The following is a 24,517-nucleotide window of genomic DNA, read 5'->3' on the forward strand; positions in this document are numbered from 1 at the left end:
AGCACTGGACTGAACTGGGAACGTTCTGGGTCTGGCAGCCCGAGCTGGGGTGGGTCTCATGGACCATCCCCTCCCACTGATGGATGCCAGGGACAAACTGAGGTGGGGCTGTGTCCCCGTGTGCCCCCATCCTGCTCGCCCAGAGCCTGATCCCACACGCCCGGGAGCTGACGCGGCACATCCAGTACCAGGAAAACCCCACACGCTGCAGCTTGTCTGGCATCAACTCATGGCAGCTCGTTTATTAGCAGGGGAAGAGGCTTTGGAGGGGGAGATGGGGACCAGGACCCCCGTTTGGGGACCAGGACCCCGCGCTGGAGGTTCCTCATGGCTGATCTGTGCTGGTCCGAGGTGGTGGCAGAGGGAAATGGTGCAGGAGGAGCCGGGCAAAGCTCGTGGAGGTGGCCGGGGTCCCGATGGGCTCATCCCAGGGGCTGCTCACAGGGGGCTGTCACCAGGCTGGGGGGCTGCTCTGGGAGGGGACAGGGTACTGAGCTGGCACCAGGATGCCCAACCCTCAGGAAAGGGTCTGGGGTCCCTCAGCTTCACCCAGAGCCCCCCAGCCTCCCACCCCCGGGCAGGAGAGCCTCAGCTCGCAGCCAGGATCCCGGGGTGTCCCTGTGGATGTGGACACGAATCCATCCAGGACTGGATTACGCCCACGAGCACGAAACCCTGGGGACACCCCCACTCCTGCTGCCAGCCAGGCCCAGGTGCCAGCACTGGGGTGTGTGGGGAGTGCCTCAGCCCCTGGGAATGGGCTGGGCTGCAGAGGGACCCCCAATCCTGGGGTCCCAGACCCTTGGATACCTCCAGTCCTACACCATCACTCCCTGCTTTGGGTGGACCTTTGTGCCCCCCATGCCAGTGCCACGGGGGGCTGCAGGGACAGACACAGGGCTATGGGGACATGTGCAGGGGACACACCTGGGTGGCTTTGGGGACACAGGGAGGAGCTCTGAGCTGCACAGTGGGGTCAGGGAGACACCAGGACTGTGGGGATATGCAGGGGGTCCCCAGGGATGCGCACTGGGGTGATGGGGATGGGCACACCAATGCCCACTGGAGCCCCCCTGCCCTGGCAGTGGCCGGGACTGAAGAAAAGGAGGAAAATCCCAGGAGCAGCACTCCCGGGCGCTGTAATGGAGCACAGGGGTGGGCAGGAGGGCCAGATCACCCCCTAGCTGCAAACCACCGCCCTCCTCCTCCTCCTCCACCGACAATCCCGCCGGGCTCCGCTCGCCATCACTGTATCTATGTACTAAGGATGTTATTTTACCAGACTCTGGACAGTATTCCCGATTAAAAGCCAACCTGTGTAAATAGGAATGGGTGTTTGGTCTATCCCGTGTGTTCGGGCCGGCCGGACCCGCAGCCTCTCCGCAGAATTTTCTGGATCCATTTCTTGTGCTTCACGGTCGAGGTGGCCACGGGTGGCTTGAAAGGGTCAGTGGCGTTCTTGCCGCTGAAGGAGATGACGCCGGCCACCGCCGGCCGCTTCCCGCACACCAAGGGTCCCCCCGAGTCACCCTGAGGGGAGGTGACACCGGGGAATGGACCAGGGGGTTGGAAACCCCCACCATGGCCAGGAGAACATCTCACCTGCTCAGGGTGAGCATCCCTCCCACAGCCAGGCTCGGGTTTTTGGGTTTTTTAGCACCCTTGGACCCCCAAATTCTCACCTTGGCGGGCGCGGAGCCGCGGCGCAGCCCCTGGAAGCAGATCATGGTGGGGCCGATTTCGCCGTGCCAGAAGCGGCTGTTGTTGCACATCCGCGTGTCCATCACCGTCACATCGAGCTCCTGCAGGGTGGGTGACAGCCTCCCATCCCGGGGGTCCGCGACCCCCCAGCCCGCCAGGCTGCACCGCGCCCCCGGCGCCGGCTCCCGGCTCGCCAGCGGGATCAGCCGCCGTGTCCTGCTCAGCGTCACCTTCCCGTCCAGCTGCGGGCGGGGGGCGACATCAGAACCCCCCAGATGGGCAGAGGGGCTGGCGGGGAGCACCCCAACACCGCGGGTGGGTGGGGGTTCAAAGGGGAGCACCCCAATGCTGCAGGTGGGTGGGGGTTCAAAGGGGAGCACCCCAATGCTGCAGGTGGGGGATTGAGGGGGAGCCCCGGACTGATCCTTGGCCCTAAACTCTTTTTTGTTTTTGGCCTTGAGATAGAAGGGAGATGCTTCCCAACAACTGTATTTTCCAACTCAGTGCTTCATCTTACAAGATGAAGCACAATAAAAGGTAAACATGTTATTTTTGTAGAACGTGTTACTATATCTGAGTCCTTCTGCTCCAAAGAGGCAGGAAAACAACCAAATGGGTACAATAAATTCTCTCTATATTCCTCTGCTTGCACAGCATCAGTACGTTTGTGCCCACGTAAACTCAGCCCTGATCTCAGGAGGGACAAGACACAAGGAGGAATGGAAAGACCTGAGGGGTTCTGATGTTTTGTTTTGCCACAGCCTCCAGCAGGATTGTGTCTTTGAATGCTGTGGAATTGGGATTGTTCAGCCTGGAGAGGAGCAGGTTTCGGGGTAATGACAGCGGGGAGATGACACCCAGGTGTGAAATCTCTTGGGGGTGAGAAGAGGAAATGTCACCGAGCCGCTCGCCCCGAGCCCGCGCGAACTCCCCGCCCGTTCCCGGCCCCGCTCGGGGCCCCCCGAGCCGCACCTGCAGCAGGAGCAGGTCGTTGTCCATCGTGTGTCGGTCGTAGCCGGGGTGGGGACAGGCAGCCCGGATGGTGAAGCTCTGCGCGCCCTCCTCCTCATCGTCCCGCCGGTTGTGCAGCCCCACCAGCAGCCGCCCCTTGTGCCGCGACCTGCCCGGCCCGGGAGCGGGGTCAGCCCGGGGCCGGTCACCGGAGCCCCGTCCCCTTCCCCGGACAGGACCCAGCCGTGCCGGGCAGGACCCGGCCGTGCCCAGCAGGACCCAGACATACCGGACAGGACCCAGACATACCGGACAGGACCCAGCCGTGCCGGGCAGGACCGAACCATGCCCAGCAGGACCCAGCCGTGCCGGGCAGGACCCAGCCGTGCCGGGCAGGACCCAGCCGTGCCAGACAGGACCCAACCGTGCCAGACTCACCTCTCAGGCAGGCAGTGCGCGGCGGTCAGTGCCCAGCGCCGGTGCAGCAGCGCTGCCCCGCACTTATGAAGCCCCCCGACCTGCAGGGACACCATGTAGGGCCGGGAGTGGCGTTTGGCCTCGTGTCCCCCGATGATGGAGGGCTGGAGCCACGTCCTGTCCCCAACAGCAGCTGCCACTGCCCCGGGCAGTGACTCCGAGCCCACGCCGGAGCCCCCGGCCCAAGGGAGGAGCAGCAACAGCAGCAGCGGCCCCAGGCAGCCCCGAGCCCCCATCCTGCCCTTCCACGGCTCCCGGTGCAGCTGCCGAGCTGGAGGAGCCCCGGGGGCCGTGTGACAGCAGTGGGGCACGGATGCAGCTCAGGGGAGGCAGGAAGGGGAAGAAGCACCCACAAGGTCACACCTGTGAGGGTGAGAAACACCCACGGCCCCCCCAGCGCTCAGAGCAGACAGAAAAGCAGCACCTCCAGCTCCCAAAAATGGGGGTTTGTGAGATTTGTGCTGGGTGACCCATTCCCACCACCTTTATTAGCAAAACAGGGCAGTTTTCCACACCACGTGGCGGTGCTGGCCCCCCAACCAGCCCCCTTTATGGGGGCCCCTCAGTTCGTCCCCTTGGGCGGGACCTCAGGCTGGCCAGCAGCCGCTGGAAGAAGAACTCGTTCTGGTATTCCAGCGGGACCAGGTGCTGCAGGAACGGCGGCACCTCGGCTCTGCTGACCCCCACGCACACGGGCACCACCCTGGGGCCGCGCTGCTGCTGGTGGATGCTGTGGAACAGGTTCCACTGGGACACGCGCTGGCACCAGCGGTCACGCAGCGACTTGGCCGAGAGGAGCAGGATGGCCACACGGCTGGCCTCGATGGCCTCCACGGCCGTCAGGATGACAGAGGTCCCGGCCACCCGGTCCTGGTGCTCGGTGAAGCCCCGGAATCCCTCCTGCCTGAGGCGCTCGGCGATGCGGGAGGCGATGGGGTCATCCTCGGGGAAGTACCAGAGGGAAAAGTCGTAGGGAGGAGAGGATGTGGAACCCACGAGGGACATGGCAGCCGTTTCGGGGGCACAAGGAGGGGTGCAGGCCGTTGTCGCAGCACCGGGAAGGTGCCACCGTGCTGGTCTGGCAGATCACGGTATTCCCTGGGAAAAGCTCACTGGGGTGGCACAGCCGGGGCTGTGCTGCCAAATCCGGATTTTCGCGATGCAAACGGCGTTGGGAAGGTGAAACCACAGCGTGGAGGTGCCCAGCACGGTCCCTCAGAACGCTTTCTGCCTCATCTCAGCAATGCCGCGCTCCAGCGCCTCCCCGACCCTCTGCAGCTCCCGGCGCCGCTCCCGCAGCTGCTCCCGGGACTGCTGCAGCCGCTGGTTCATCCCCACGTAGGAGCGGATCTGGCGGTACAGCCGCTCCCGCTCCTCGGCCGCGGGCTCGGGGCAGCCTGGCGGGGGCAGAGCCGGGGCTCAGCAGGGCTGGGGGGTCCCCATGTCCCCTCATTCCCCATCGAGGGCTCACCTGGGGGGGCTCAGAGGGTCCCCACGCCCCCCATTCCCCATCGAGGGCTCACCTGGGGGGGCTCAGAGGGTCCCCACGCCCCCCATTCCCCATCGAGGGCTCACCTGGGGGGGCTCAGAGGGTCCCCACGCCCCCCATTCCCTGTCGAGGGCTCACCTGGGGGGGCTCAGAGGGTCCCCATGTCCCCTCATTCCCCAGCGAGGGCTCACCTGGGGGGGCTCAGAGGGTCCCCACGCCCCCCATTTCCCATCGAGGGCTCACCTGGGGGGGCTCAGAGGGTCCCCACGCCCCCCATTCCCCGTCGAGGGCTCACTTGGGGGGGCTCAGAGGGTCCCCACGCCCCCCATTTCCCCGTCGAGGGCTCACCTGGGGGGGCTCAGAGGGTCCCCACGTCCCCCATTCCCCGTCGAGGGCTCACCTGGGGGGGCTCAGAGGGTCCCCACGCCCCCCATTCCCTGTCGAGGGCTCACCTGGGGGGGCTCAGAGGGTCCCCACGCCCCCCATTCCCCGTCGAGGGCTCACCTGGAGCGGGGCCTGGGGGGTCCAGGGGGGGCTCGGCGGGCAGGACGAACACGGGGTCGGAGGGCAGCGTGCCCTGCACGTCCGCCAGGATCTGCTCGGCGCTGGGGGGCTCAGGGCGGGTGGGCAGCACCCGCTTGGCCTTGGAGCTCATCCCGGGGGAGGCTCATGTGGGGAGGGGCTGCGGAACGGGGACGGGGGGGAGGTGAGGGCGCTGCCACTCCGGACGGACAGACAAACAGACAGACAGACAGCTCCCCTTTTCTATCCCCTCAAGACGGACAGACCCCGTGCTGCCTGCCCTTTGGACAGACGGACGGACTCCCCGCAGCAGGCAGAGCTCGCCCTCAAACAGAACAAATAGAAACCCTCTCCCCACCTTCCCCTCCGGACAGACAGACAGACAGACGGACGGACACCTGCCTGCCTCCCAAACAGACACACAGATCCCCTGTGCTGCCCCATTTCCCCAGACAGACCGACTCCCTTCCCCTCCCCCCCCCAGACGGACAGTCCCTCACCCCGCCCTTCCAACGGACAGACAGACGGACAGACCCCACCCCCGCCGCTGGACGGACAGACAGACAGACAGAGCCCCGCACAGATAAACCGGCCCCCTCCGCCCCCCGCACACACAGACAGAGCCCCCTGTTTCCCCCACCGGACAGACCGACACCTCGGGCCGCACACGGACCGACAGACGGACGGACAGACCGACCCTTCTATGCCGGCCGCACTTCCGGACACGTCATCAGATAAGCCCCGCCCCTCAACCAAAGGCTCCGCCCCCTCTCCGCTCTTAAAGGCGCCGCGCGTGGTCGCGGAACACGCGGGACGGGAGCGGCGCTCGGGGGGCACCGGGGTTTATTGGGGGGCTGGGGTACAACACACTCGGGCTGCACAAACTCGGGATCCCGGGCGGGAACGGCCCGGGCTGGCCGGTACCGTCAGCAGGGCCACGGGGCCGGTACCGGCGTCTGTTCGGGGGATTTCGGTGCCACAACGGAGGATGCCGGTAGCAATACCGGGAGCATGGTGCCGGTACCGGCGTCTGTAGTGCCGGCATGGGGGACTTCGGTGCCAGAACGGAAGATGCCGGTACCAGTACTGAAAGCATGGTGCTGGTACTGATCCCAGTACCGGAGCTGTGGTGCCGGTACCAGTGGCTCCGGTGCCACTCTTACTTCGCCTTCTCCGCGAACTCTGCCAGGTTCAGGGATGCTCTGACGCCTGCGGGGACACGGACGCCGTTAATGCCCGTTCCCGGGGTCCGGCCGGTTCCCCGCATCACCGTCCCGCTCCCTCCCGGTTCCGCTGAGCACGGCGGTGACAGCTCCGGAGGGGAGCCTCAGGTAAAGCAGCGCTAAAGGGACACTTGGGCACAGGGGTGGACACACGGATTGACACACGGATGGGGTCTGGCTATGGAGAAGCGGGAGAGAAGCGCCTGCTCTACCCACGCCCCGGGAGAACGGGCCGGTGCTACCGGAGCAGAGCGGTTCGGGCGGTGCCGCGGCAGACACGGGGCTCGGCCCGGCCCCCGCGGCTCGGTACCTACGGGCAGGCTGGGCTGCGGGGCCACCCCGGCCGCCAGCCGGGCTCTGCTCCTGGCCAGAGTGTGCAGGACTGCACCGTGCAGCACAGGGAGGAGAGAGAGGTTAGAGAGGGCACCGTGACACCCCTGAGCACCCAGAAATAATCACTCGCGGTTAATTAACATTAACGAGCTGCCCAGCGCCCCTGAGCTGGGAAAACCTGGGCACGGAGCAGGTGGAGGGACAGGGGGAGCGGAGTCACCTTCTCGGGTGACACTGGAGGCCGCGTCCAGGGCCCTGGTGCCGATGCCACCCATCATGCTGTCCACGGCCTGGTGGTGCTTGAGGAAGAAGGGTCGGATGACGCTGTGGTAGATGAGCTGGGAGCCGTTCCAGGGCACCGGGGCCATGCACCACACCAGGAACAGGCACTGCGGGCACAGGGGGGGCTCAGCGCTCCAGGGACCCCCAGCTCACTGGAGATCCCAGATCTGGGCTGGGTGCAGCCCCTCTGATGCTTCAAGTTTTAGCTTTCATATTTTCCACATTCTGTACTAGTTTATAACTCTGAACTTCATTTAAAGCAAGTTCTCCTCACAGCTCAGTCACACAAAATCCTTTTGCAGTCCCAGAACCAAGGACAGCACTGCAACTCAGGCCCAAAAAGTGCAAACAACAGGGGAGCAATCTGGGAGGGTGGGACTGCACAATCTGGAGCTGTGATTGAACAATTAACCCCAATATGGAAACAGACCAAAACTTATAAAAGTGTGAAAACTCATGACACGCCATCCAGCTTGGGTGTAGCCTTGGCTGGGTTCTTACAGTGCCCAAGGTGAACCCTTTTAATAAATCCCTACTTAATTCCTTTAACTCTGTTAACCTAACTCTGTTCCAGGGAGCCTCTTTGGGCATCACCACCCACCAGAGCCCAGCACACCCAGCTCCTCCCGTCCAGCCCTGGCATGGGAGGAGCCCGGGACAGCCCTGGCACGGGAGGAGCTCAGCATTACCTTCCCAGCGTAGTAGAAGGGGAACCAGTAGAGGAAAAGGTCGGAGAAGAACTCGGCGATGCTGAAAATGCCGTAGACCACCCAGTATGTGAGCCACATGGTGTCATCCTCCTTGGTGTTGCTCTCGATGGCCTTGATGCTGTGGAAGGAAAAGGAAAAGGAAAGAAAGGAAAGGAAAGGAAAGGAAAGGAAAGGAAAGGAAAGGAAAGGAAAGGAAAGGAAAGGAAAGGAAAGGAAAGGAAAGGAAAGGAAAGGAAAGGAAAGGAAAGGAAAGGAAAGGAAAGGAAAGGAAAGGAAAGGAAAGGAAAGGAAAGGAAAGGAAGAAGGAAAGGAAAGGAAAGGAAAGGAAAGGAAAGGAAAGGAAAGGAAAGGAAAGGAAAGGAAAGGAAAGGAAAGGAAAGGAAAGGAAAGGAAAGGAAAGGAAAGGAAAGGAAAGGAAAGGAAAGGAAAGGAAAGGAAAGGAAAGGAAAGGAAAGGAAAGGAAAGGAAGAAGGAAAGGAAAGGAAGAAGGAAAGGAAAGGAAGAAGGAAAGGAAAGGAAGAAGGAAAGGAAAGGAAGAAGGAAAGGAAAGGAAGAAGGAAAGGAAAGGAAGAAGGAAAGGAAAGGAAGAAGGAAAGGAAAGGAAGAAGGAAAGGAAAGGAAGAAGGAAAGGAAAGGAAGAAGGAAAGGAAAGGAAGAAGGAAAGGAAAGGAAGAAGGAAAGGAAAGGAAGAAGGAAAGGAAAGGAAGAAGGAAAGGAAAGGAAGAAGGAAAGGAAAGGAAGAAGGAAAGGAAAGGAAGAAGGAAAGGAAAGGAAGAAGGAAAGGAAAGGAAGAAGGAAAGGAAAGGAAGAAGGAAAGGAAAGGAAGAAGGAAAGGAAAGGAAGAAGGAAAGGAAAGGAAGAAGGAAAGGAAAGGAAGAAGGAAAGGAAAGGAAGAAGGAAAGGAAAGGAAGAAGGAAAGGAAAGGAAGAAGGAAAGGAAAGGAAAGGAAGAAGGAAAGGAAAGGAAGAAGGAAAGGAAGGGAAAGGAAAGGGGAAAGGAAAGGGGAAAGGAAAGGGGAAAGGAAAGGAAGAAGGAAAAGAAGAAGGAAAGGAAGGACACAGCTGCTTCAGCCCTGGGCTGATCACCTCCCCAAACCCTCCACACCCCATAGGGAACCTGCCCACTGCACTGGCACGGTTCCAGCGTTTCCAGGAAGGCCTCAAGAGCTTCCCAGCCATCATTGCCTCTCGAGTGAGCAGGCAGACCCTCAGCCAAGGGCGGGCAGTGCTCTCCAGGTGTGGGCCCGGTACTTACGAGACGTAGGCGGGGTAGACGAAGCCGATGATGTTGCAGAGCAGGGAAGCGCCGTAGCCGAACATGAGGTAGAGCCCCAGGAAAGTCACGGAACCTGCGGGGACAGGGGACAGTCTGGAGTCTGCTGCCACCAGGGGAGACCCCTGAGCTGGGTCTCCTGAGTGGGATTCTCAACCCAGAGAATGGGAATGGGGCGTGGCAGGGGGGTAACTGTCGCAGACATCTTTTATGAAAAATCCTTTCTTAGGATTTTTCCTCCTGAGAAGCTGGGAGGCCTCAGGAACAAAATGTAAACATTGATTATCTGCTGCTGTGGAATGCAACAGGTGCATCTGTGATTGCTCTCATGTGGTTGTTTCTAATTAATGGCCAATCACAGTCAGCTGGCTTGGAAAGAGAGTCTGAGACACAAACGTTTGTTATTATTCTATTCTATTCTATTCTATTCTATTCTATTCTATTCTATTCTATTCTATTCTATTCTATTCTATTCTATTCTATTCTATTCCATTCCATTCCATTCCATTCTTAGCCAGCCTTCTGAGATGAAACCTTTCCTTCTATTCTTTTTAGTATACTTTTAATGTATGTATATGATAAAATAATAAACCAAGCCTTCTGAAACATGGAGTCAACATTCTCGTCTCTTCCCTCACCTGAAAACCCCAGTGAACATGGTCACAGGTAACGACCACCCCCCCGTTAATTCAGATGCTCGGTGGAACGGGGCACGTGGCGGAGCCTGCTCCTCCCCGGGGCACCCATGAGCCGCTGCTGTCACCGTCTGTCCCCTCCCTGGCTCGGAGGGGACTTTTACCAGCCCAACCTCGCCGCGCTCTCGGCCCTTGGAGCGGGGCCAGCGCGGCAGGAACCGGAGACGCTGACAACACACCCATGGTCCAAAGTCAAGGCTCCGCTCGTCTCCCCCGCTCGGCGTTCCCGAGCGAGCCGCGGCTCAAGGACGAGCCCCGCTCCCGGATCGGGCTCCTCCCGCAGCCGCAGCAAGGCTTGGCTCCCCTGGGAGCGGCAATGCAACCCCGCTGCCCTGCTGCTGCCGCTCAATTAGATCGCTCAATTAATTAAATGCGAGCCGCAGCCTAATGGTGGAACCTGCCCAGCGCTCGCTGGAGGCGGGGGAAGGTGGGACAGGGAGGTTTTGGGGTGGAAAGCGCCACAGAGCCCTGCTCACATCAGGAAAGCTTCAGGGATATTTGGGATGGAGCGATTTGTGCAGCCCGGCACAAATGAACAAACTCCTGCAGCAGCAGCAAGCAAGCTGGGAATTAACCTGTGTGGGTGAATTAAAGTCCTTGTCGGGCTTGGAGGGAGGATAATCCCAGCTCTGCTCGCTGCAGCATTCCTGGCAGGAATTTATTAGTTATAAACTAATGCGGCCCCGATCCGGGCACCCACAGCACAGGGGACGGGCAGGAGCAGCGCGGCTTTGGAGCGATCCCAAACCGCCCTCCGAGCAGGGCAGGCAGGTCCAGGCAGTGCTGGGTTTCACTCCCCAAGAGCCTTAGAAGGGATTTCGCAGGATTTGAAGCCCCAGAGAAATTTATGTAACAGCAAAAGCCCAGGGAGAGGCTTTGCTGGGGGAGAAGTTGGAGGTGGTGCTGCCCAGAGGTTGCTCCAAACCCCAGCCCAAGGTTCAAACACAAATTAGGGATTGCTCCAGAGCTATGGGAGGGAGAAATTGGGAATTTTTAGTTCAGCAACATTGAACTAAATAATGAACTAATGAACTTCTCCATTCCAGGACAGGGATCCAGAATGCAGAACCATCCCTTTTTGGTGTGTCCACTCTTGTTCTACCATCACATCTGAGCCTGACCAAATCCCCAGGATTGTTTTGCTTGAGTGGCACCACATCCAAACCCAACCTGCACAGCAGCTCGTGCTCCTCCACGGACACTCTTCCCCTCAGAGTGGGAGCACCAGCCCTGCTGCAGGTGAAGGGCCAGGAAATCACACCTGGAGGCCAAAGGCTTGGAGGGACACAGCAAACAGGGAAGCCCTGAGCCCTCCCGGGAGGTTTGATATGAAATCTCGATATGGAGGGCAGGCATGAGGCCGGTTCAAGTTGGCAGAGAGGGCACAGGGCCGAGGGTCAGGGGAGAGGATCCCCGGGGAGAATCCGGCTGGTTCCTCATTAATGAACAACAGGGATCCGGGTAAAGGCCGGGTGCCCATGATCCCCACGGTGGGACACGGGGACAAACTCCCATCCCCAGTGCCCCAGCTGACCCACCACAATCTGGGGGTTCACGCAGAATGGGGACCCCCCGTCAGAGCCAGGGGTCTCGAGGGTCTCTCTGACACTCGGACCCTGCTGCCTTTAGGATTTGGGGATTTGGTGCCTGCGGAAGGAGGGGGCAGCGCGGTGACAGCGATGTCACCCCCGGCACCCCCTCCCAGCCCGGCCCCGCTCCGCACCCAAAACCAGGGCAGTCCTGCCTGCCCTCTCCATGCTGAGCCCAGAGCCACGGCGAGCAGCCGCCACGGCGCCCCACCGTACGGGGCAGAACGGGAGAACCGGGGAGGCCCCGAGGTAACGGTCGCACCTGAGGCCAGGTAGAGCCGTTGGACGCCGGTGCGGGCTTCCAGGTGCGCCAGCAGGTCGCCGATCGGGCCGGGACTGTGGAGGAAGCGCTCCAGGCGCTGCTGCAGGGCGGCCATGGCGGCGATGCGGGAGCTGGAGCGGCCCCGGTCCGACCCCGACCCCGACCCCGGCCCCGGTCAGCGCGGCGGGGGGGGCGTGGCCAGCGGCAGATGGGCGGTGCAAACCGGAAGGCGTGGCCAATGGGAAGGCGGGGCGGGGGTCGAGGCGGGCCAATGAGGCGAGGCCGTGCGGGGGGCGGGGCGGACGCCGTTGCCATGGCAACGCGCGCAGTGGCCTCATGGCGGCTCGGCCCGGGCCCGGCCCGGCGCTGGCGCTGTCGCTGTTCCCGGTGCTGGTGGCGCTGCTCGTGGTGGCCGCCAGCGCCTCTCCGGGCCCCGCCAAGCCCCCCCGCGTCTACCTGAGCAGCTGGGCTGTGCGGGTGGCGGCGGGGCTGCGGGACGCTCGGGACTTGGCCCGCCGGCACGGGCTGCTCTACCTGGGTCAGGTGCGGCCTGGGCGGGCCCAGCTCACCCCGTGTGGCCCTGGCCCAACTCACCCCCTGTGCCCCTGGCCCGATCTTCTCGCTCATACCCGCCCTGTGCAACCACTTTGTCCCCTTCGCTTGTCCCATGGGCAGGGATATCGTTCATTAGGCCGCATTGCTCCGAGCCCCATCCAACATTTCCTCTCAAACACGTCCTGGAATTTGGGAATCCTGTGCCAGCATCCCCACACCCTCAGAGCAAACGGCCTCTGAGCATGCAGAGGACACCCAGCCCCTCCCCAGGACTTCATTCTGTCCCCCCAAGTGACACTTTCTGCCTGTCCTGCGCTGCAGTGTTGAATTTGCCATCCTGACCTCCACAGCTGCCCCTGGCAAAGCTCAGAGCAGCTCTTTGTGCCCGCAGGTGATGGAGGGAGAGCCCTTCTTCCACTTCAGCCACCGTGGCACCAGGCAGAGAGCCCTGAGCAGGCACTGGGGGTGGCACATGCGGCTCTCCAGGGACCCCCAGGTAGGGAGGAGGAGTGTGATGGTGCTCACAGGGGTCTCAGGCTGAGGGAAGAGACGACTTCATGTTTCAGAAGGGTTGATTTATTATTTTGTGATATGTATTACATTGAAACTATACTAAAAGAATAGAAGAAAAGGTTTCATCAGAAGGCTAGCTAAGAATAGAATAGGAAAGAATGATAACAAAGGTTTGTGGCATGGATTCTCTGTCTGAGCCAGCTCACTGTGACTGGCCATTAATTAGAAACAACCAACATAGGCTAATCAAAACTCTACCTGTTGCACTCCACAGCAGCAGATAATCAACGTTTACATTTTGTTCCTGAGGCCCTCTCAGCTTTTCAGGAGGAGGAATCCTAAGGAAAGGGTTTCTCATAAAAGATGTCTGTGACAGAGCAGGACACAGGGAGCCGGGGCACAGCTGTGGGCAGGCCCTGCTTGGCACCCACAGCGCTGCTCCGTGCCCAGGTGCTGTGGTTTGAGCAGCAGACGCTGAAGAGGCGCTCCAGGAGAGGTGCCCACGGTGTGCCACGCTCCAGCGTGGTGCCCACGGATCCCTGGTTCCCCAAGCAGTGGTACATGGTGAGAATGGGCTCCTTCCCCTCCTCATCCCCACCCCAGTCACGGCATGGAGGAGAGCAGTGGTGCATCCAGTGCCCCCTCCCTGCTGGGCACCATCCCAGAGGGCACAGGATTGCTCTGGGTTGTTCTGGGATATCCACAGTGGGAGAGAGCCCACAACCCCTCTGGTCTCTGTTCACTGCACACTGATGAAGTTCTTCCCTCTGTGCAGGGGGAATTTCTGGGATCAGTCCCTGCCCTGGTTCCTCTGGTGCCATTTCTGCACACAGGGACACCCAGGGCCCCTCTCAAGGCTGAGCACCCCCGGCTCCCTCAGCTTTTCTTTGTCAGGATGCTCCAACCCCATCCTCACCCTTGTGACCCTCCACTGGACCCACTCCACATCCACAGCACCCCAGAGGTGCCTCCAGGGCTGGGCAGAGGGGCAAGATCCCTCCCTGAGCATGGCAATGCCCTTCTCAGGCCACAAACCCATCTAACACCGGCAGTGATGAGGCAGCAGGGCTCTGAGGTGACCCCTGCCAATCAAATCTAATCTGTTTTTCCAGAACAACGACATCCACCCTGACCTGAACATCCTCACGGCGTGGAGCAGAGGCTACACGGGGCTGGGGGTGGTGCTGACTGTGCTGGATGATGGGCTGGAGAAGGATCATCCCGACCTGGCTGCCAACTACGTAAATATGGGGGTGTCCAGGGAGCTGGGAAGGGGGGGGAAAGCCTTCATCCCATCCCTAGCACTGTGAGGAGGGAGTTTGAGGGGTCAATTCCTTCATCCCATCCCTGGAACTGTGAGGAAGGAGTTTGAGGGGTCAATTCCTTCATCCCATCCCTGGAACTGTGAGGAAGGAATTTGAGGGGTCAATTCCTTCATCCCATCCCTGGAACTGTGAGGAAGGAATTTGAGGGGTCAATTCCTTCATCCCATCCCTGGAACTGTGAGGAAGGAATTTGAGGGGTCAATTCCTTCATCCCATCCCTGGAACTGTGAGGAAGGAATTTGAGGGGTCAATTCCTTCATCCCATCCCTGGAACTGTGAGGAAGGAGTTTGAGGGGTCAATTCCTTCATCCCATCCCTGGAACTGTGAGGAAGGAGTTTGAGGGGTCAATTCCTTCATCCCATCCCTGGAACTGTGAGGAAGGAATTTGAGGGGTCAATTCCTTCATCCCATCCCTGACTTTGTGCAGAGGGAGCTCAGGGAGTCAATTCCTTGGCACTGTGCAGAGAGAGCTTGGGGGGTCAATTCCTTCACCCCAGCCCTGGAATTATGCAGAGAAAGATCAGAGGGTCAATTCCTTCACCCTGGCACTGTGCAGAGGGAATTCAGCCTCTCCAGGGCTGGATCCAAGGTTTGGAGCCTCCCTCAGTGCAATCTCACACTGAGGAGGAAATGTTCGAACTTGTACACGCTCTGGAGCCCCCAAATTGGTGTAATTACAGCAAGCTGCAAAGCCAGTACAGCTGGTAAAGCCTCCTGTGCTGCACGGGGAAGGGAAGGGAAGGAAATTCTGGGGGTGTGGAACACAACCAACCCTTCCCGTGGCTCCTGGCTGCTCTCCTGGGGCTGTGTGGCCAGCGAGGGTCACCCTCAGGTGACAGGGCTCTGTCAGGGGAACAGCAAAGCTGTGCTGCTTTCACCCCTTTGTGCAGAACCCCAGAGCCACTGAGGGTGGAAAAGGGATTCAGGATCACAGAGTCCAACCTGGTGCCAGGTCACCAGCCCAGAGCACTGAGTGCCACCTCCAGCCCTTCCAGGGGTGGGCACTCCAAACCTGCCTGGGCCATCCTTTCCACGGGGAAATTCCTGCTGGTGTCCCACCCAGAGGCTGCTCCCTCTTGTTACAGCCTGAGCACCTTTTCCATGCGGAAATTCCTGCTGATGTCCCCACTGGCCCACTCTGAGGCTGTTCCCTGAGCATCCTTTCCATGGGGAAATTCCTGCTCATGTCCCATCCTGAGGCTGCTCCCTCTTGTCAAGGCCTGAGCACCTTTTCCATGCAGAAATTCCTGCTGGTGTCCCACCCTAGGTCTGTTCCCTCTTGTCAAGGCCTGAGCACATTTTCCATGGGGGAAATTCCTGCTGATGTCCCACCCTGGGTCTGTTCCCTCTTGTCAAGGCCTGAGCACCTTTTCCATGGGGAAATTCCTGCTGATGTCCCACCCTGAGTCTGTTCCCTCTTGTTACAGCCTGAGCACCTTTTCCATGGGGAAATTCCTGCTGATGTCCCACCCTGGGTCTGTTCCCTCTTGTCAAGGCCTGAGCACCTTTTCCATGGGGAAATTCCTGCTGATATCCCCCCTAGCACACCCTGACGCTGCTCCCTCTTGTCCTGTTGTCCGTGAGAGCAGAGCCCGACCCCTCTGGCTGTCCCCTCCTGTCAAGGAGTTTTGCAGAGCCACAAGGTCCCCCCTGCTCCCCCTTTCCTCCCTCTGAGCCCCTTCCCAGCTCCCCCAGCCCCTCCTGGTGCTCCCTTTCCCTCTCAGGGCTGGGTTCAGCTCCAGCTCCCAGCGCAGCCGGGCACGAAGGGGCCCCGCTGTCCCCAGGGCTGGCGGGCAGTGCCAGCAGCAGGCTCGGTGCCAGGCGCCTGTGCCGAGCTGTCACAACCCTGCCAGGGCCCTTGGGGACAGCCACTGCCTCCCTGTGTAACAGGACCCGCTGGCAAGTTACGACTTCAACAGCAACGACCCCGATCCGCAGCCCCGATACAGCGACAGCGACAAGAACTGGTGAGTGCTGGGTCCTGCACTGAGGGGGGGCAGCTCTGGGGGGGCTGTCCCAGGCCCCCCACCCCTCACAGGGTCACTCTGCGCCCCCCCAGGCACGGGACACGCTGTGCAGGGGAAGTGGCAGCTGTGGCCAACAATGGGATCTGTGGGGCAGGCGTCGCCTACAACGCCAAAATCGGAGGTGAGAGGTTGGTCCCATGGGAGGGAAGATGGAAATGAGCTCCAGCCTCATGTGGGGATGCAGGAGCCCAGAGGGGGATGCTCTGGGCTTTACAGGGTTGGCAGAGTAGGTGCTGCCCCATGTGAGGATGCCCTGGGCTTTACAGACATGCCCAGGGTGGGTGCTGCCCCATTTAGGGATGCAGGAGCCCAGGGGGGAATGCTCTGGGATTTACTGGGGTAGCAAGGTGGGTGCTGCCCCACCTGGGGATGCTCTGGGCTTTACAGGGGTGCCCAGGGTGGGTGCTGCCCCACATAAGGATGCTCTGGGCCTTATAAGGGTGCCCAGGGTGGGTGCTGCCCCACATCAGGGGTTTGATGCTCAGCCCAGCACCCAGCAGGGCAGGCTCAGACTCTGCTGTGGAAATGAGGGTGGCAAAGGGGGTTAAAATCTCCCTGGGCTTAATTACAAAAGGCTTAACGAGGAGCTTTGGGAAGTGGCTCATGGCAGGGCACACATGGCAGGGCACAGACCCATGGGGGACTGATCTCCTTAGGGCAGGGGCATGTGAAAGCTGCTCAAAGCTCTGGGGGGCCTGGCAAGGTGTCCCCAGGCCCTGCCCTCGGGGTGGCACGTGTGTGGCTGCTGTCTCCTCGTGGCTCCTGTCCCTTTGGAGCCGCCTCAACCTTTCCTGGGTGCTGCCACCCCTCGGCCACGGCTGCCCCATGCCTGCCCTCAGGTGTGAGGATGCTGGACGGCTCCATCATGGACATAGTGGAGGCCCAGGCCCTGAGCCTGCAACCCCAGTACATCCACATCTACAGTGCCAGCTGGGGCCCTGAGGATGATGGCAGGACGGTGGATGGGCCTGGAGTCCTGGCTGCGGCCGCTTTCCACAAAGGAGTCGTCCAAGTAAGCCCAGCCCTGCCCTTGGGGACACAGGGACACGAGGACACCCTGCTCACTCCCTCTGCTCTTCAACAGGGACGGGGTGGGCTCGGCTCCATCTTCATCTGGGCCTCAGGCAATGGTGGCACCAACTACGACAACTGCAACTGCGACGGGTACACCAACAGCATCTACACGGTGTCGGTGGGCAGCGTGCTGGGGGACGGGCACCGGCCCCTCTACAGCGAGAGCTGCCCTGCCATCCTCACCACCACCTACAGCAGCAGGACCACCAGCAAGGTGCAGATTGTGAGTGTCACAGCAGCAGCTCTGGGGCTGACACAGATCCCAGCATGGGTTGGTCACAGTCTTCCTGAGCTGGGTGTCTGTGTAGAGCGCCAAAACGCAGAGGGATCTGAAAGGAGAATTTATTGAAGGTACCCAGCCCCAGGGAGTTTTATTGGAAGGAGTCCTGAGACCCCTCTGTAGGAGTGTCAGGGGTAGCACAGTCAGGACAGATGGAGATGAAAGATCTCTGCAGCCAGGTAATGGAATTTGGGGTTTATTGCACAGGGCCTGGGTGCAGGACCCTGCTGGGAGCTGCCAGGCACAGCTCAGAGCAGGCCCCAAAGAGGGAGAGAGAGATAAAGAGAGTGGTAAAGAGAGAATGAGAGAGTAAAAGAGAGGATCAGAGGGTGAGGTTCCCATTACAATACAAAAAATCTTCTTCTGGTCTTGGAACTTGGGGTTTATTGAAAAAGGGCCTGGGTGCAGGGCCCTGTGGGAGCTGCAGCCACAGCTCAGAGCAGGCCTGAGAGGAGAGAGGGAGAGAGAGGATGAGAGGGTGAGAGAGTAAAAGGGGTAAGAGAGTGAAGTTCCTGTTACAATACAATAAATCTTCTCCTGTGTTGAATATTCTGATTCTCACTAACCAATCTAGTACAAGATACAAATCCTATAGCATTTCCATACAGCCTGTAAGAATCATTACATTACCATACTGTGCTACATTTTAAACCCTAAAAACTCCTCTTTGGGCCCCTTCTGCCAAGCTGTAGGGTCTGCTCTGACCCTTAGACATGTCTGCAAGCAGAGGGTATTGTCTGATCAAAAGGAGATTACCTTCAGCCAGCCACACCATTGTTTTCCCATTGTTCAGTAACTAAGAGATCTCAGAGCTTGCTTTCATTTCAATCTCACTTATAGTTTCCATATTCTCAAAATCTTTTGCCAGACAATCATATTGATAAGGCTTTCCTGTTTCATCTTCCTCAACACCCCTGTGTCCCCTCCAGGTGACCACGGACCTGCACCACCGCTGCACAGACAAACACACGGGCACCTCGGCCTCGGCCCCGCTGGCTGCAGGAATGGTGGCCCTGGCACTGGAGGCCAAGTAGGTGACACAGGGACACTGCCCAGGGAGAGCTGGGGCCCAAGCAGGGAGGAGAAAAGGGAGGGAAAGCAGGAAGGTTGGGGTGCAGAGTTGTGGGAGTGCTGTCCTCTGGAGTTCTTTGCTCCCATTTTGGTGCTGGAGGAGGTTGGGGGGGGGGGAATCATGCCCAGATAATTGCTCTACCCACCCCACAAGAGCCAGATCTCCCCCTTAAGAACCAACCCAGACCTCTGTCCACACCCTCCTTGCTTCCAGCCCAGCCCTGACCTGGCGTGACCTGCAGCACCTGATCATCAGGGCCTCCAGACCTGCTCACCTGCAGGCAGAGGACTGGGCCGAGAACGGCGTTGGGCGCAGGGGTGAGTGCAGGGCTCAGCCTCTCAAACACCTTCCAGCAGCCCCTGGTGGCACTGAGGGCTCACAGGTCCCTTTTTGGGTGGCACCTGTGTCCCAGTGAGCCACTACTATGGCTATGGGCTGCTGGACGCGGGGCTGCTGGTGCAGGAGGCCGTGACGTGGACAGGGACCCGGCCACAGGAGAAGTGCTCAGTCCAGGCCATCCAGGTCCCCAGGTAAGGGACAGTGACCCCAGCTCCAGCCTCTCACAGGCACAGGGACACAAAAAGTGGGTCTGCTGTGCTTGGAGGTCGTAGGAGAGGGAATGTACTCACCTGCAGCTTGTCTTTGTCAGGGACATCAGCTCCAAGCTCGTCATCTCCACGGATGCCTCCTCCTGCTCCAAGAGCATCCGTTCCCTGGAGCACGTCCAGGTGCAGCTGTCGCTGAGCTACAGCCGCAGGGGGGACCTGGTGGTGGCCCTGAGCAGCCCCATGGGCACCACGTCCACGCTGGTGACAGTGCGGTAAGGACAGAGCGGGCACCGGGGCTCCCACGGCCACCCCAGGGCCTGGAGAGTCCCAAAAAGGGCCCAAAACTCCTCAGGACCCCTGCCACGGGGAGTGACCCCTCAGACAGAGCACAGGGTGACCCCTCAGGTCACCCCCTGCCCCTGCAGGGCCCTGGGCTGGCACTCCCAGCTCTGCTCTCCTCCTCCAGCCCCTACGACACCAGCCAGGACGGCTACCAGGACTGGACCTTCATGTCCACTCACTTCTGGGATGAGAACCCCAAGGGGATCTGGACCCTGCAGCTGGAGAACAGGGGTGATGCTGAGAACACAGGTGGGTGCCCCATTTTTCCTGGGGTCACCATGTGCTTGGTCATTCTTCCTTCCCCCTCTCCTTGGATGGGAAATTTGTTGGCTTCTCCTTCCTGGCCATGAGCCCTCCTGTGTTGGCTTTGAGGGTTTCCTTGGCCAGCACAGGGCCAGGAGCAGGACACAACCCCAAAACTTCTAGCCCCATATCCCTCACCTGGCATCCCCCTGTCCCTCCTGTCCCCCAAAGCTTCCAGCCCCATGTCCCTCCTGTCCCCAGACCCCAAAACTTCCAGGCCCATATCCCTCACCTGGCAGCCCCTCCTGTCTCTCTTGTCCCCTGTCCCCCAAAGCTTCCAGCCCCATGTCCCTCACCTGGCAGCTCCCTGTCCCTCCTGGCCCCAAAGCTTCCAGCTCCATATCCCTCACCTGGCAGCCCCATATCCCTCCTGTCCCCAAAGTTTCCAGTCCCATATCCCTCACCTGGCAGGCCCCTGTCCCTCCTGTCCCCAGGCCCCAAAGCTTCCAGCCCCATGTCCCTCACCTGGCAGCTCCCTGTCCCTCCTGTCCCCCAAAGTTTCCAGCCCCATATCTCTCACCTGGCAGCCCCCTGTCCCTACTGTCCCCAGGCCCCAAAGCTTCCAGCCCCATGTCCCTCCTGTCCCCCAAAGCTTCCAGCCCCCTGTCCCTCCTTGTCCCCAGGCCAGCTGACCACCTTCATCCTGCACCTGCATGGCACAGATGAGGACATGCCAGCCCGGCGCTCCGCAGCCACTGCCACCGATGAGTGCCTCAGGAGGGACAAGCAGGGAGCCTGTGAGGGTGAGCGAGGCTTTGTGGGGACAATGACATCGCTCTGCTCCCCAGGGCCTCACTCCAGCCTCTGTCCACAGACTGTGGCAGCTCCCTGTACATCCACCACGGCTCCTGCCTATCCTACTGCCCCCCGCGCTACTACGGCCAGAGCCGCAGTGCCAGCCCCAGGGGCACTGCCCTGGTGTGTGCCAGCTGCCACCCCTCCTGCTACACCTGCCAGGGCCCCCGGGCCAACAACTGCACGTCCTGTCCCTCGGGCCACACCTTCCAGGACATCACCCACACGTGCCAGGAGCCCGCAGAGGGCTCGCCCAGCCCGGCCAGGCTGCGCAGGGACCTGGTGGTTGTCACTGTCCTGGCCTGCAGCAGCCTGGTTCTGGCAGGGGTGCTCTACCCCACCTACAGGGTGGGTTTCCGTGCTGGCAAAGGTGCCCTGTGCTGTCCCCGGGCCAGGAGGACAGTGTGACACCAGGGACAGGGCGGGGATGCTTCCTGCCTTCCCAAATAAACCCGTTGTTGCCTTTCCTTTCCAAGGGTGATTCCCCTTCCCAGCAGCGCCTGTGAGGGGACAGTGATGGATTCCCCTTCCCAGCTGTGCGAGGGGACAGTGGTGGTGGCTCCTCCCACACCCCTGGGGACAGGGACACTGCCGGGGGGACAGAGCCCTGTGCCCTTTCCCAGGCACAGAGGGACAAGCTGCGACGTGTCCCCAAACAGCTGCACCCGTGTGGCTTCCGGCACAGCAGAGGCAGCCGAGGCCTCCAGTCCAGCCCAGAACCCCTCCAGAGTCCCCAGTTGCTGTTCACCAGCAGATTTAGGCCTTAAAAGGGCTCCTGGTGTGGCTGCACCCCCAGCCACTCTGTCCCATGGGGACTGGCACAGTGGCAGCTGTGCCCCCAGCACATGGCACCGGTGGCACTGGGCACAGATGGCACAGGCCCCGTGCCAGCACCCTGGGCTGCCCCAGGACACTGGGGAGGAGTGGTTTGTGTGTCCCCCCCCCCCCCCCCCCCAGCACTGTGTGTTTGTTCAGCTGAAGAGTTTTGGGAATTAAGGCAGAGCCAGACATTTCTCCAAAGCTTATAATGAACGACCCGTGAGAACCTTGGCTGGACCTTCCCGAGCAGGGGGAGGAGGGAGCCACGATGGAGTTTGTCTCCAAGGGCAGGGGCTCTCCTCGGGGGCACCCCCAGGGATGAGCTGGGAGCCCTGCAAACACCAAGGGAGAGTCCTGGCACAGCCACCCAGCCCAGGTCTGTAGGATGAGGGGCTGGATGCCCCCGAGCACAGCTTGTCCAGGCCTCTCCTGGAGGTGCTCCCCATCCTGGCCTAACCCTCAGTGGGCAGCTGGTGGGGCTGGAAGTGCCGCTGGATCTCGGGGCGCACGTCCTCCTGCACGGGGAGAGACAGACGGGGTAGGGGCGGGCTGTGCCAGAGTGCCTGTCCCCTTCCTGTCCCCGTGTCCCCTTCCCCAGCCCTGTGTTCCCTTCCTGTCCCCATCCCCATGTCCTGTGTCCTTTTCCTGTCCCCATCCCCATGTCCCTGTCCCCACATCCCCTTCTCCATGTTCCCATCTCCATTCCTACATCCCCTTCCCATCCCCACATCCCTTTCCAGTCCCCTTCCCCATCCCTGCATCCCCATCCCCTTGTCCCCTTCCTGTCCCCATCCCCATGTCCCAGTCCCTCATCCCCACCTCCCCTTCCTGTTCCCATCCATCCCCATGTCCCCAGCCTGTCCCTTTCCCACCTCCATCCCCAAATCCCCTATCCCATGTCCCCATCCCCACACCTCCTTCTCCTTGTCCCCATCCATCCCCACATCCCTTTCCAAACCCCATCCCCGCATCCCCTTCCCCATGTCCCCATCCCCACATCCCCTTTCCCGTCCCCAACCCCACGTCCCCTGTCCCATGTCCCCATCCATTCCCATCCCCCTGTCCCCTTTCCTGTCCCTTTCCCCTTCCCATCCCCTTGTCCTACCGCCTGTCCCAGCTGCTCCAGCACCGGGATGAGGCGCAGCAGCTCCTCATCCTCAGGGTCCCCAGACCACGGTGGCACCTGGATCCAGTTGGCAGCCTGGGGGGGGGGGGACAGGGAGAGGGTTGGACCCCGCACAGCTCCAACCAGGACACGTGAATCCCCCCGGGGACAGGGACACATGCATCCCCCCGGAGTGGCAGTGCCCCACCTGGGCAGGGAAGCCCTGCATGGTGTGGTCCAGGCCCACCGTCGTGGCCAGGTCTCTGCCCAGCTGGGTCAGGTCCTTCCAGTAGCAGCCCTGGGAGCAGACACAGTCCTGCTGGGAGAGGCAGTGCCTGGCAGAGAGACAGAGCCGTGGGGAGCCTGCCCTGGCACACTGGGGGTGCCCAGCAGGGCACTGCCAGCACCATCACCTGATCAGCTTCTTCCTGGGGTCCAGCACCTCCAGGAGCTTCTTGGCATAGTCCTTCTTGGCAGTGGTGTAGATGAAGATCTGGCAGAGAGAGGGTGAAGCCTTCATGGGCTGCTTGAGTCACCCCAAAACCCTCAGGGGTCACCCCACAGCCCCAGGGGGCTCTGGGTACCTCATAGGTCTTGGAAACGCTCTCCAAGAACTCCTGCACGTGTGGTCGCAGCTTCACATGGACCTGGGAGGGAACAGCAACTTGGAAAACCTCCAGCACCCCCATGCTGACAGCAAGGGGAGCCCCAAGGGGGGGTTCAGTGCCCTCAGCAGGATCCCTCACCCCTGGGATTCCAGAGCCCTTCAGCCACAAGGGGCATTGGCACCGAGGCCACACGGGGTGGCAGTGAAGAGCCACCTCAGCCACGGCCCCAAATCACAGCTCCACACCAACCTTGTAGGAGCTGGCCTGGAAGTCCGTGGTGAAGGTGGCCGTGGCATCCTTCTGCCCGTGGGCGAGCAGCGAGGAGTAGAGCAGGGTCCCGTCCTGGGAACAGGGTCAGGAACAGGGTCAGGCTCGGCCCCAGCCCCTGCAGAGCCCCCCCAGACCCCTCCCCAGCTCACCAGCTCCAGGACCAGCGTGTGCTGCAGCTTCCTCCGCCCCCTCCGTGCCCTCGCTGGGGTCAGGGCGCCAGGGCTCGGCCTGGAGGGGGAAAACAGAGGGTCAGCGCTGCTGGACCCCCACACATATTGGGGGGTTATGGGGACCCCCCTCACACTCACAGGCTGGGGGCTGCAGGGCCAGCAGGGTCTTGATGCTCCAGCTCAGGGAGCCCTGAGAAATAGAAGCTGCCGGGGCCGGGTGGTTCTGGGGGTCCCGCAGGATCTGTGGGGCAGGAGGGTCCCGTCAGCACATCCAGGGCGGCATGGGGCCTCTTATCATCCCTGGCATCACCTCAAGCTCCTTCCCATTCCTCTCATCATCCCTGGCATCATTCCGTGTCCCCACGAGCAGGGGGTCCCCTCCGTGTCCCTACGAACAGGGATTTCCCCGCGTACCCCGCAGGGATTTCCGCGGGCACGGACGCGCTCACCGCTGTCCCCGGGGCTCCCCTCGGGTCCCCGCCGGACCAGGCGCCCCTTGCCGGGCGTGCTGGGCGAGCCGGGCACCCTCGCCCACCCCCGCGGGCCGCTCTCCCCCTCTCGGTGCCGGCTCTCGGCCCGAGCGCGAACCGCAGCCCTCGGGGTGCGGAGCTCCTGCTCCTCCCGCGGGGGCTTCTTCGTGCGTGGGGTGGCCCCCAAACCCGCCATGGCCAGGGAAAATCCCCCCCCTCCTCAGCAGCCCCAAATTAACCGTGGGGTGGGGGTGGGAGGGAGGGTTTTATAGGGCGGAGGCGCCTTTACAGCCCAAATTCCACCTGGAATCACTCAGATTTTACTGGCACCAGCTGGGCTCAGCTCTGGGCTCCCCAGCTGCTCCCGCGGCTCATTTCTGGCTCCTGCTGGTGCCACCCGATGTGCCAAGGACCCTCCTGGGCTGGCAGCCGCCGAGTTTGGGGACAGTCCCCAGCCACACGAGCTGAGGGGTCTCAGCTTCCCCTGGCACTGACTCCAAGCCCACCCCAAGGGACCCCCGAGTGCCCCAGAGCCCCCCTGATCACATCCTGTCCCCACAGGGGCCCCGCGGTGGCCGCCACCAGCCCCAGGGTTGGGTTACGGCCGGGGGGGACACGCTGGGCTCCGGCGGAAGGGAGATAAGCGAGAGGGCCCCGACCCCGGCAGGCAGAGCCTGGCGCGGAGCCACGGACAGACACGGCGACACGGGCTGGGAACGGCTCAGGGGCTCGGC

The 24,517-nt window shown here is 61.2% G+C and overlaps 5 protein-coding genes across 6 annotated transcripts; 1 reads left to right on the forward strand and 4 right to left on the reverse strand.

The window, feature by feature from the left end:
• Positions 1-252: 252 nt before the first annotated feature.
• Positions 253-3,637, reverse strand: LOC131568775 (granzyme M-like). The gene is made up of 5 exons (XM_058820847.1): positions 3,091-3,637; positions 2,674-2,821; positions 1,683-1,943; positions 1,315-1,530; positions 253-472 (listed from the first exon to the last, which is right to left on the reverse strand). The coding sequence occupies exons 1-4, from the start codon at positions 3,363-3,365 to the stop codon at positions 1,342-1,344; spliced, it is 873 nt and encodes a 290-aa protein (XP_058676830.1). The 5' UTR covers positions 3,366-3,637; the 3' UTR covers positions 253-472; positions 1,315-1,341.
• Positions 3,638-4,115: 478 nt separating this feature from the next.
• On the reverse strand, positions 4,116-5,854 carry C28H19orf25 (chromosome 28 C19orf25 homolog). 2 transcript variants are annotated; one of them, XM_058820848.1, is made up of 3 exons: positions 5,781-5,854; positions 5,123-5,300; positions 4,116-4,526 (listed from the first exon to the last, which is right to left on the reverse strand). In XM_058820848.1, exons 2-3 carry the CDS (start codon positions 5,271-5,273, stop codon positions 4,345-4,347), a joined length of 333 nt encoding a protein of 110 aa, XP_058676831.1. In that variant the 5' UTR covers positions 5,274-5,300; positions 5,781-5,854; the 3' UTR covers positions 4,116-4,344. The 2 variants fall into 2 exon arrangements, with proteins under 2 accessions (XP_058676831.1, XP_058676832.1); XM_058820849.1 differs by having other exon boundaries at positions 5,790-5,808.
• Positions 5,855-6,085: 231 nt separating this feature from the next.
• Positions 6,086-11,680, reverse strand: REEP6 (receptor accessory protein 6). The gene is made up of 5 exons (XM_058821136.1): positions 11,507-11,680; positions 8,943-9,036; positions 7,668-7,806; positions 6,917-7,085; positions 6,086-6,349 (listed from the first exon to the last, which is right to left on the reverse strand). Exons 1-5 carry the CDS (start codon positions 11,619-11,621, stop codon positions 6,300-6,302), a joined length of 567 nt encoding a protein of 188 aa, XP_058677119.1. The 5' UTR covers positions 11,622-11,680; the 3' UTR covers positions 6,086-6,299.
• Positions 11,681-11,842: 162 nt separating this feature from the next.
• On the forward strand, positions 11,843-20,749 carry PCSK4 (proprotein convertase subtilisin/kexin type 4). Its single transcript, XM_058820857.1, has 15 exons — positions 11,843-12,049; positions 12,453-12,557; positions 13,025-13,138; positions 13,687-13,815; positions 15,791-15,867; positions 15,960-16,048; positions 16,767-16,939; positions 17,012-17,224; positions 18,211-18,311; positions 18,567-18,670; positions 18,766-18,883; positions 19,003-19,173; positions 19,368-19,492; positions 20,170-20,289; positions 20,361-20,749. Exons 1-15 carry the CDS (start codon positions 11,843-11,845, stop codon positions 20,747-20,749), a joined length of 2,235 nt encoding a protein of 744 aa, XP_058676840.1.
• Positions 20,750-21,393: 644 nt separating this feature from the next.
• LOC131569034 (CTD small phosphatase-like protein 2-A) lies at positions 21,394-23,988 on the reverse strand. Its single transcript, XM_058821230.1, has 9 exons — positions 23,763-23,988; positions 23,452-23,554; positions 23,293-23,371; positions 23,123-23,215; positions 22,850-22,912; positions 22,679-22,758; positions 22,474-22,600; positions 22,266-22,361; positions 21,394-21,675 (listed from the first exon to the last, which is right to left on the reverse strand). The coding sequence occupies exons 1-9, from the start codon at positions 23,977-23,979 to the stop codon at positions 21,613-21,615; spliced, it is 921 nt and encodes a 306-aa protein (XP_058677213.1). The 5' UTR covers positions 23,980-23,988; the 3' UTR covers positions 21,394-21,612.
• Positions 23,989-24,517: the final 529 nt, after the last annotated feature.

Source organism: Ammospiza caudacuta, chromosome 28, assembly GCF_027887145.1.
Source record: "Ammospiza caudacuta isolate bAmmCau1 chromosome 28, bAmmCau1.pri, whole genome shotgun sequence".
In the NCBI taxonomy this organism is placed as follows: Eukaryota; Metazoa; Chordata; class Aves; order Passeriformes; family Passerellidae; genus Ammospiza; species Ammospiza caudacuta.